The sequence below is a fragment of the Aethalodelphis obliquidens genome, unplaced genomic scaffold, assembly GCF_003676395.1.
Source record: "Aethalodelphis obliquidens isolate GAN/ISIS:26980383/991018 unplaced genomic scaffold, ASM367639v1 scaffold42, whole genome shotgun sequence".
Classification (NCBI taxonomy): Eukaryota; Metazoa; Chordata; class Mammalia; order Artiodactyla; family Delphinidae; genus Aethalodelphis; species Aethalodelphis obliquidens.
Window position 1 is genome coordinate 7,704,321 of NW_020837986.1, and position 12,002 is coordinate 7,716,322.

The 12,002-nt window shown below is 38.3% G+C and overlaps 1 protein-coding gene and 1 pseudogene across 3 annotated transcripts in view; both read right to left on the minus strand.

Moving 5' to 3' along the window:
• RALGAPB (Ral GTPase activating protein non-catalytic subunit beta) overlaps positions 1 to 12,002 on the minus strand; it is a 100,180-nt gene that overhangs the window by 33,190 nt on the left and 54,988 nt on the right. For 2 of the 3 annotated variants that reach the window (XM_027078314.1, XM_027078315.1), the window contains exons 14-18: positions 10,194 to 10,258; positions 8,632 to 8,761; positions 6,676 to 6,809; positions 2,064 to 2,246; positions 651 to 802 (exon numbers count right to left, since the gene is read on the minus strand). In XM_027078314.1, the coding sequence (XP_026934115.1) occupies positions 651 to 802; positions 2,064 to 2,246; positions 6,676 to 6,809; positions 8,632 to 8,761; positions 10,194 to 10,258 (664 nt within the window). The remainder of the gene's footprint in view (positions 1 to 650; positions 803 to 2,063; positions 2,247 to 6,675; positions 6,810 to 8,631; positions 8,762 to 10,193; positions 10,259 to 12,002) is intronic. The other variant, XM_027078316.1, reaches the window with a different exon arrangement.
• LOC113605203 (40S ribosomal protein S3 pseudogene) lies at positions 3,388 to 5,616 on the minus strand (annotated as a pseudogene).

The following is a 12,002-nucleotide window of genomic DNA, read 5'->3' on the forward strand; positions in this document are numbered from 1 at the left end:
GAAATCTTATTTTGATTTCCCCGAATCTGGAAGTATTCATTTCCTCCTTCCAACACCCCAGCATTTTATTTGTACCTCGTCTCTTGGAGCATTTAATCTAACTAGCATTATAGATATTTGTGTTCACATCTTATCTTCCCTACTGGACAAGAAGCTCTTTGAGGGCAATAACTGAATCTGATTTATCTTTACATCCTATTACCAGTTCATAAGAGGAAGTTTATAAATCTTGCTGAATGAACCTATAACATGTAATATAAATGGTATAGCAGAGAATACAAACCACTGAGCTGGCAAGTAGGAGACCTAATGATGTGACCCAGACATACCCTGTCTCTGGACTCAGCCATCAAAATGAGGGGGTGGGTAAGGCTCTCCAAGATCCTTTCCAGCTCTAAAACGATATGACTTGAATTAACTGACAACCAGCATAGAAAAACAAGGACCCAAACTCTCAGCCCCAAGTTCCTGGTTTCCTTTGGTCCAAAAAACAAGACATTTTCTTTTCCATTTTATTTCTGGAGAAACAGTATCCTAAATGGGGTTGTGTCACTTAATGCTGAACAACTGGGGAGGAGATGAAACAACACAGGATCACATCTAATCCCATCTAACTCTTAGGCACAATCCCTGTGCAGTCACTTTCATACCATGTTAGGGTGGCTTCAGCAGCATCCTTTACCCTCATAGATGCAGGGTTTGGCTCCTTATCTCCTTTGTACTTGACCTCTTGCTCACTGTTCTTGGACTTGCTTCCTGAAATACCCAGTTCCACAATCTCTAGCACTTCCTTAAGACAGTCCTAGAAAAAGGAAAAGCAGATTAGCTTTTGTAATACACCTATCTTATGAAACGACAAGGAAATACATGAAAGTGTCAATATGGATGTGTTTTGGTGGTGGGACTCTAATTTCTCATTTTCTTGAATAGGTATATATTAACTTCAAAATAATTTAATAAAATAAACTTGTCCCCCCCCCCAATTTTTCTTTAAAGAACTAAATTTGAGTGTTAAGAGATTTAGATAATAAGTAATGATAAATTCAATTCAATTTTTTCAGTCACAATTCTTGTAAAATTACCATGGACTGTAAATCGTGAAAGGCTGAGTGAAAGAGATGTAACAGTAATTCAGTTAAACCTAGATAGTGTAAAATATGTTACATTATCCAAAGGGAAGCTCATAGGTTATTGACATTTTAAAGCAATTTCTGGTATGATAACTTTACAAGTCATCATGAAAATGACTAAGAGTTAATAAACAGTATTATTTTTTAAAAACTATATAAAGCTCTCTATAATTTTCCAATAAACCTGGTATCTCTTCTTTTATTTACACTGTGAATTCTTTGTAACTGCCTGCCTTCCCATAAGAAAAGTATTACATGGAACAATGGTAGAGAAAGCAGCCTAGATATCTGTGTCTACTTGAAAAGAAAGAAACGTGTGTGAAATGAAATTTTTAGATACAAGCAACCTTTATGAACAAGCAGTGCTCTAGGTTTGCAGCCTGGCTATCAACTGCCCTTCTTGGTTTGATGACAGGTGACCAAAGTACCTACTGGCCATCTCTTGACAGTTCACAGATAAATTATTCAAAGGCCCATCTCTGAAAAGAACTTCTCTATGGGTTAATTTGCAACCAAATACATTTGACCCTTGAACAACATGGGGGTTAGAGGCGTTGACCCTCAGTTCAGCCGAAAATCCACATGTATAGTCAGCCATATCCATATATGCGGTTCCTCCTTATCCACAGTTCCACATTCACGGGTTCAACCAATCAGGAATCATGTAATAGTGTAGTATTTACTATTTTAAAAATTTGCATATAAGTAGACTCACACAGTTCAACCCCATATTGTTCAAGGGTCAACTGTAATAAGTCCTATGACAGTTTTTGAATTATGCTCACTAGGACAAGTGTTTTCCTGAAATATAACAAGTATATTCAGTTTAAAGTATGCAATGTTGTATTTAAATTTAGATATTCTCTTTCAAAAGATATTTTCCCAACATACATTTTTGTTTCTATTTACTGGTTTAAGATCTAGTAGACTAACCTTTTCATCAAGCATATCAGGGTGCTCTGTCAGCCAGACACAGAGACACTGAAAAGCTGCCACTATCATGGAGTGAAGATCCCGGGAGTGAAGAGGAGCTGGCCGACTACACTGGTACACAATGTAGCTGCACACGGAACTGATGGCTCGCTTCCGGTCACCTGAGTCAACCATCACCTTCACCTGAGCGTATTCGTACGGTGAACACAGTTAGCCAGGAACCACTGTACCAATGTCAAATCCTCAACACTGAGGCCCAGCCTTTCTGAGAATATGACACACCACAGGAAGCCTTGCTTTTTAAAGTATTATTTATATAGAAGAACATAACATTTCAGATGTATTAACATATACTACTCTATAAAAATAGAGGGCATTTTTCAAACCCTAAAACAGTATTTCACTTTAGCATACTTTTTCATGCTCTAAAACCTAAACTCCTGGGGTGCAGCTACTCATCACTGCCACAAATCACAAGAATAGCTGGCAATGGAACATGTGCACATTTTTTAAGCCCCCTAACCCAACCCCACAGCAATGCTCTATGGGCTACAAAGTTCTGTTCAGCTGCCCAGAGGTATAATTAACATATAGTAAACTACATATATTTAAAGTGTAAAATTTGATAAATTTTAGCCTAAGTATACACCTGTGAACTATCACAACAATCAAGACGGTGGATATATTCATCATCCCTCAAAATCTCATTCACCCTTGTAATCCTTCCTCTCACTCCTTTTTGCCCCCTCCCTAGGTTACTGCTGATTTGCTGTCACTATAGGTTAACTTGCATTTTCTAGAGTTCTATATAAATAAAATTAGAGTACTGCACTATTTGGTGGGGGTCGGGGAGAGAGTCTGGCTTCTTTTACTCAGCACAATTATTTATCCACATTTTTGTGTGTATCAGTTGTTCATTCCTTTTTATTGCTGAGTAGTATTCCATTATATGGATTATAGCACAATTAATTTATACAGTCACCTGTTGCATGTGGATTGTTTCCAGCTTCTGAATATTACAAATAAAGCTGCTAAAAACATTCATGTACAAGTCTTTGTACACGTATATGCTCTCTTATTTTCTAGGAGTGGACTGATTGAATCATATGATAGATGCATGTTTAGTTTTTTAAGGACCTGCCAAGCTGTTTTCTAAAATGGTTGCACCATCTAACATTCCCTTCAACAGTATATGAGAGCTCTAATTCTTCTACATCATCACCAAACATTTGGTATGGTCAGTCTTTTAAATTTTAACCATCCTAAAAGGTATGGAGTGGTATCTCACTGTGATTTTAATTGCATTTCACCAATAAGTAATGATAATGAGCATCTTTTCATGTGTTTATTTGCCATCAGTATATCTTCTTTGGTAAAATATCTGTCCAATCTTTTGCCCATTTTAAAACTGGGTTGTTTGTTGTATTATTGAGGGCTTTTGCTGTCACTGTTATACTGTCTTTTTAAAAGACTGTATTAAAGGTCTTTACAAAGCAACATCCAGACTCCAGATGCAGGTGCCAAGAAGACCATGTTATGCAGTGGGGAATGGCTCGAGCATGGCAGGTAGCTCTGGCTTCCTATCCTTCTGTCCCAAGATGGAAATGATGGATAACATCTCATCCTTAGAGTCCACAATGTTCATGTGGTCAGAAAGGGGCTTCTTAGGGCCAGTCTTACCATTTGGATCCCAGGACAAGATGATCTTCACTCTGATGCCCAGCACAACACTGACACACAGGGGTATCAATATAGTAGTTAACGGGGTCCACTGTGGATCATCACACCATCCAGAAACTTCATGGATTCAGCCCTCTGTCCTTGGAGTTTCCCTGACATCCATGACCCTGTAAGCCCTTGGCCCCCCTCTCCATGATGAACTGCAGCACCCCACAGCAGGCTCTCTGCAGAGCAAGCCCTCCTAGCAGTTTGTAATGCAGAGATTCTGTCTGGGCAATGGCACACAGACCTTGTGTGGCCACCTTTTCAGCACAAAGCTCTACGTAGGTCTCAGGGAACCCACACTTCTTCTGAACTACATCAGTCAATTCCTGGATTCTTCTCACCAAGAACATTCTGCTCCTGAAGGCCAAGGTAATGATTTCTGTCCTGGTTGGTATAATTCAGACCTCAATTCCAGAGCAGTCATCTTCAGCCAGCCTCTGAGTGAGGAACTCATTCAGTTTAATTCTGAAAAAGCCATCAACAACAAACGTCCTCTTCTTGGAAATTTTCACCACCATATTACTACTGCACACCACCAAAACGAAAGGCTATTACTGAGTTTTGAGCATTCTTTATATGATCTGGATACAGGTCCCTCACCACATACATACTCTGTAAAGATTTTCTCCCAATCTGTGACTTGTCATCTCATTCTCTTAACAGTACTTTTTGAAGAATGGTAGTTTTTAATTTTAATAAAGTCCAATTTAATAGTCTGTTCCTCTATGGTATAATATCTAAGAAATCTCTGTATAACCCAGATCTCTGTACAACCGATAAAGATTTTTCTCCCATTATTTCTTCTAGAAGTTTAGAGTTTTGGTTTTATATTTAGGTCTACAATCCATTTTGAGGTAATTTTTGTACATAGTACAAAGTATGATTCAAAGTTCTTTTTTTTTTTTGATATATGAATATCTGATTGTTCCAGCACCATTTGTTGAAAAGACTATCCTTTCTCCTTTGAATTATCATGGTACCTTGTCAAAAATCAGATGTCCATACACGTGTGGATCTATTTCTGGACTCCCTATATACTACGCTGTTGATCTAGCTGTCTAACCCTATACCAATACCAGACTGTTTTGATTACCATAGCTTTATACAGCAAGTCTTGAAATCACGCAGTGTTAGCCCTTTATAGTTCGTTAGGTCCAGAGAGCACTCCATCTAGGACTAATTATTCCTTACCACTGCAAGTGTACTGAAGGTCACAGGCAACAGTACCTTGTTCTCAAAGACAGTGTGGTTCTGCATGTCTCACAAATGGCTATTCTTACCTTCTGCATCAATACTGCTCCTCACAAAACTATGGCCATTTCATCTATCCTTGAGAATCTCTGAGGTAAAGGTAAGCTCTAAGTGGTGGTGACTTGCCTATTTTGTCTCTCATGACTTAGGTAAGTCACAGCCTCTGTTTACCTGTCCCCTCATCTGTAAAATGAGGGCTTAAATTTTATCTCAGACAATATCACCTTATGTGTGTACATCACCTTTGTGTTTACAAAGTGTTCTATATATTTCATTTCATTTCATCCCCACATCACCAGGTTTTATACAAGATATATATATATATATATATATATATATATATATACACACACACACATACACAAAAGATAATCCTGCCCATTTTACAGATAAGAAAACATTTAGATGTTAGTGAAGATGTGGAGAAATTGGAACCCTCCTATATCACTGGTGGAAACGTAAAGTGATTCAGTCGCTGTGGACAACAGTTTGGCAGCTCCTCAAAAAGTTACATATAGAATTACCATATGACCCAGCAATTCCACTCCTAGGTATATACCCAAAACAATTGAAAATTGGTATTCAAATAAAAACATGTATGTCCATGTTCATAGCAGCACTATTCACAATAGCCAAAAGGTAGAAACAGCCCCAATGTGCAACAGAGGAATGGACAAATTGGTACATAAATATATAATGGAATATCATTCAACCACAAAATGGAATGAAGTTGTGACAGACTCTACAACATAAATCAACGTCAAAAACATATTAAGTGAAGGAAGCCATACATAAAAGGTCATAGGTTGTATGATTTAATTTATAAGAAATATCCAAAATAGGTAAATCCATAGAGACAGAATGCAGATTGGTGGTTGTTAGGGATTAGGGGAAACAGAGACCGGGAAACAACCACTTAATGGGTACAGGGTTCTTTTTGGGGTTATAAATGTTTTGGAACTAGACAGAGGTGGTGGTTGCACAACATGGTGAAAGTACTAATAGGCACTGAATTGTTCACTTTAAAAGGATAATTTTATGTTATGTGAATTTCACCTCAATAAAAAAAAAAGAAAATACTTAGAGAAATGCAAATGGACACCCAGCTCTAAGGTTCCACAAAACTGAAAAAGACCTATGAAAGAAATTTGAAAATATAGCCAATTTTCACTTATCTCTGATAATGGAAGATGGAAGAATCACAGGTAGTCCCAAATGGCATATTTTAGGATAAGCTTTTCTTTTGTTGCCAAATCTGCATTTGTTCATTGAAGTTAGATGATCTTATAATGGCACAAAATGTTATTGAAAATTTAAGGGTATTATAAGCAAATACAAAATCAACAGGTATACATCAACAGGTATTCTATTATTATGTACAAATGAATAGCAAGTATTGAAATGTTTCCAGTAATTTAACAGCAAAAAATATCATTCACACTCTTTGAACCTATTAAACAAAATAGTAAAGATCATTTTGTAAAACCTCACTTGGAGGCTCATTTCTACACACCTTGATATCAACTGCATTGAATATAACCAATACCGCAATACCCCAAGAAGGGGTCAGGAGATACAGAAAAAAGAGCCATAGTCCAAGGCCGCTGGGCTAAAATAAAAGGATTGTCCTTCTCACCTTCGCCAGGCCAGAGAGGAGCTCTAGAGCTGCCAGTGATATGCTCATGTCTTGCCGCCACTGGGAGTTGAGTCTTTGGGTGACGAGATGAATGCTGCGAATCAGGAGCCCAGCAGCTGAATCTGTATTAAGAGCTAGGATATAACCCCAATGCCACATCCCACAGGGAGGGAAAACAACTAAGCATTAGTAACGAGAAGCACAGCATTCCACTAGGCACAGACCACAGCAGCCACAGTGAGTACGATGGGCACCCACACAGCGCTATGCTCCCCGCCCCACTGGCCTGAGCGTCAAGCCTGACTGAACAACAGTGCACAGGGCACACACACTGGACCAGAGCAGCTTCTAGCTCCCAGCTCATGTACTTTCATATAGACATCCACTGGGATTTGAAAGTTTCAATATCATTTTTATAACAATGTAAATCTTAAAACTTCTAAATTAACTCACAGAGTTACATTTAAAAAAAAAAGCAAAACAATAAAAAGGCTATCAATTATTTCCTTGGAATTTTATAGAGGAAAGAATTCAAATTTTAGAATCTCCTCAGATGCTGGGAATTATCCTAAAGCATCTACTGAAATTATTTTCAGGGTTTAAACCACCAAAAGTTACATGCAATCCCTTTTCAAACAAATTTTAACATTGAATTCTCTAAGACAACTTTAATACTTCTAAAAAAATTAAATAACCAAATTACTGTGTTTTTATTTAGCCTCCAATTCTATATTTAAAAGTAATTACTACTTAGTTAATAATAAATTAGGACAAATTAAATTGAATTTATAAAGGAAGCTTTAGGGACATTATACCTGTCGATCCTATCAGAAAGAGGGCAGTGACAACAAAAAAAGGAATGATCATTAAAGAGAGACATTCATGCGACACTAACACAAATCTGGATTTCTTAGGAAAAATATTTTATGACATTACAAGCAGAACTCACTAACACCAGTTCAAAATACTGAAACAAACAATAACCACTTCAAACATTTATATTAGAACACATAATAATGTGAAAATTTCTTTAGTTTAAAAGTGTCTTAGAAACATGAAAAATAAAACAAATTTTCACCTACACTTAAATCCACAAGCATAATGAGTAAGATAGCAATTTAAATAACTTCTTCATAAATGCAATATTTAAATGTGTTTAATAGCCACATAATGACCTTATGTATCTGACATGTTGAAGGATACTTAAAACAAACTTAAATCACTGAAATATGCCTGGACTCCTGGGCTCATGAACTCTCCAAATGATTAAAAAACTTAAGCTCACATCTAAGGAGCTAGATTTCATTCCAATCTAGCTGGATTAATACTTACAGATTTAATACACCATTAGTATCTATGTGTAAAAACATAAAGGCACCCATAAACTCACAGAACCCATAAAGTAACTGCCCAGGATAAAGGACATTATTGAATAGGATGCTCTAATGGCAAGTGTTTCCTTACTCTTCCTTACATTTTGTGACTGAAGAATCTAACCAGATACAGTAGGGTATATAGCCTTCAAACACAAAGACAGACTCTCTTCTGGGTTGCCATCTAATGCATAAACCATCACCCACCCTTACCACACTGCAAAAACTGATATACTGGCCGACTCTGCCATTAGACTCTGAGGCAGAGCGTAAATCCTATTTGACTCTGTACTAGTAGTAGCACCTGGTACAGAATTCAGAAATGTTTCCTAACCACACATTATAATCACTTATAAAATCTAAGAAACCACGCAAAATCTAACTACTAAAAGCTACAGAGCTAAATGTTTTCTTTTTCTTAATGTCTTGGACTAATAGCCTCTCTGTTACACTTAGATACATAAAAGTCATGAACTTAAAATCTGGTTTAAATTTTCTTTGCTTGTTTGTTTTGTATATCTGTGCGTTAAAAGTTACTCTATAAACTTTAGATTTCAAAAAAACCCAAACAAACGTGGATTACCATAATCTCTTAGGAGAGCCTGAGCAGGTCTTTCACTGTCAGGAGTTGTGGGCTCCGTGCTTCCACCACTTGCTGAACTAATACCACTATTCGTGCGACTATGACTCTTCAAGTTATTTTCTCCACCACCCTAGTCAAATAAAAATGAATCAAATATTTGACAGCTAGACCCACAGTTTACAAGTATAGACAGCAGTCAATCACTAAAGCCATGTTGATAAAATGGAATGTACCAGCTGAACAGCATAAACTGATATAGATAAAAATTGACAAAGGATTAAAACTGCTGTGGTGTTTTCACATAAACACCACCTACTGAAGGTATCAAGGGTCTGATGATTAGAGGCGGTGCCCATTCTGGGGTTTTCTTTGCTGCTGTTTAAAAGGGCCAGACCTTTTCCATCTTCACTAGACTTCACTAGCTAATGACTCTGGGTCCTTAAAGAAATACCCTAGTGCCTCCCAAGCAAAACATCAGAACAGGAATACAATCTTAAAAAAACAAAACACAAATAAACAAACAACAACTTTCAAATGTAGTTATATGATAAAACACAAACAATAAAACATGATTAGTACAAAGATTAACTCCTGTATGTATAGGGGCTAACAAAGGTGTCTGTTAAAGACATTCCTCATTTTCTTCCCCTACAAACACAATTCATTTTATCCAGATAAGGTGACTGTTATTAGCCACCTACTGGGACATGAACATAATTTCCTTAATAATAACTTGATCACCCATCCAACATCCACTCATCTCACTCCAGTATACTCTATTAATTCTCCATCCACCCCCTGCTCCACCTCTACTCCAGGTAGAGGGATCACATATCTTGAAGACAGAAGCAGGGGGAATTGGGAGTCTCTGGAAAGTTTTTTTGATTTAGAAGCATTGGTGCTTTGGGGGGATCTTCAAACTTTGGTCTAGAGGGGCCAGAAAGAGCTGATGAGATAGAAAAGAATAAACTAGATGCTGTTTACAGCCAACACTAGATCTACAAGGGATACAAGGAATTATGGAGTAGGGGACTTTTTCTAGATTATTCAAGCCAATTCACCAACACAGCAAAAGAAGTAAGAGCTTTAGGGCTTCCCTAGTGGCACAGTGGTTGAGAGTCCACCTGCCGATGCAGGGAACACAGGTTCGTGCCCCGGTCCGGGAAGATCCCACATGCCGCGGAGCGGCTGGGCCCATGAGCCATGGCCGCTGAGCCTGCGCGTCCGGAGCCTGTGCTCCGCGACGGGAGAGGCTACAACAGTGAGAGGCCCGCGTACAGCAAAAAAAAAAAAAAAGAAGAGCTTTAAGTAAACACTGTCCAGGAATAAAGACAGTGTTTAGCTGGAATTTCTCTCATGCAGAATCTCTCAGGGACTTGATGAGGCGCTGAAAGGTAAGAAACCTCAAAACAGATATTTTTAAAAGGATCCCTTCTGAATCAGTGAGCTGAATTTACAAACAAATGCCTTTAAAAAACACAAGGACAGACATTTGGGAATATAATTTACATAAAAACAGAAGTTGATATTCTCTGACAAATTACATGTTGTACACTTCTTACCATCTCCATCTGGCAACCAATGGCTTCTAAAAGTGCTGAATCTTGAACAATATTTAACATTGCCCCTGAAACAACAAAAAAATACATTTAACAATGAGATATCATCTCACACCAGTCAGAATGGCCATCATCAAAAAATCTAGAAACAATAAATGCTGGAGAGGGTGTGGAGAAAAGAGAACACTCTTGCACTGCTGGTGGGAATGTGAATTGGTTCAGCCACTATGGAGAACAGTATGGAGGTTCCTTAAAAACCTAAAATAGAACTACCATATGACCCAGCAATCCCACTACTGGGCATATACCCTGAGAAAACCAAAATTCAAAAAGATTCATGTACCAAAATGTTCACTGCAGCTCTATTTACAATAGCCCGGAGATGGAAACAACCTAAGTGCCCGTCATCGGATGAATGGATAAAGAAGATGTGGCACATATATACAATGGAATATTACTCAACCATAAAAAGAAACGAAATTGAGCTATTTGTAATGAGGTGGGTGGACCTAGAGTCTGTCATACAGAGTGAAGTAAGTCAGAAAGAGAAAGACAAATACCGTATGCTAACACATATATATGGAATTTAAGAAAAAAAAATGTCATGAAGAACCTAGGGGTAAGACAGGAATAAAGACACAGACCTACTGGAGAACGGACTTGAGGATATGGGGAGAAGGGTGAGCTGTGACAGGGCGAGAGAGGCATGGACATATATACACTAACAAACATAAGGTAGATAGCTAGCGGGAAGCAGCCGCATGGCACAGGGATATCAGCTTGGTGCTTTGTGACCACCTGGAGGGGTGGGATAGGAAGGGTGGAAGGGAGGGAGACACAAGAGGGAAGAGATATGGGAACATATGTATATGTATAACTGATTCACTTTGTTACAAAGCAGAAACTAACACACCATTGTAAAGCAATTATACCCCAATAAAGATGTTAAAAAAAATACATTTAAATACATGACAAGAATACTAAAATGGCTAAAACATCTCCATTAATACAGAGATAAGAATATTACTTTAGCTGAGTATTCCTGAAAGTTCCATAAAATAACTAATAAATCCACTGGTTGGTCAGAAAAGATCTTTTTTTTTTTTTGCCGTATGCGGGCCTCTCACTGTTGTGGCATCTCCCATTGCGAAGCATAGGCTCCGGACGCACAGGCTCAGCGGCCATGGCTCACAGGCCTAGCCCCTCCGCGGCATGTGGGATCTTCCCGGACAGGGGCACAAACCCGTGTCCCCTGCATCGGCAGGCGGACTCTCAACCACTGCGCCACCAGGGAAGCCCAGAAAAGATATTCTTTAGAAATGACCTAATCTCCTGATCTCTCCCCCAAATTTTAAAATAACATTTTCCTAAAATAAATCTGAAGGTCAAACTTTGCTTTATCTAAAAAAATGACCGTTTTCAGGTATTTTTTAATTGGTGTGAAAGACCAGATGTAAACATCTCAATTTCAAGGGTAATATAAACTAAGAAAAATATTATGTAATACTTTCAAAACCAGATTCTGATCTTTCCTTTTTCTTTTTTTAATAAATTTATTTATTTTTTAAATTTATTTTTGGCTGCACTGGGTCTTTGTTGCTGCGCACGGGCTTTCTCTAGTTGCAGTGAGTGGACGCTACTCTTCCTTGCAGTGCGTGGGCTTCTCATTGCGGTGGCTTCTCTTGTGGCAGAGCATAGGCTCTAGGCATGCAGGCTTCAGTAGTTGTAGCACACGGCCTCAGTAGTTGTGGCGCACAGGCTCAGTAGTTATGGCGCACGGGCTTAGTTGCTCCGTGGCATGTGGAATCTTCC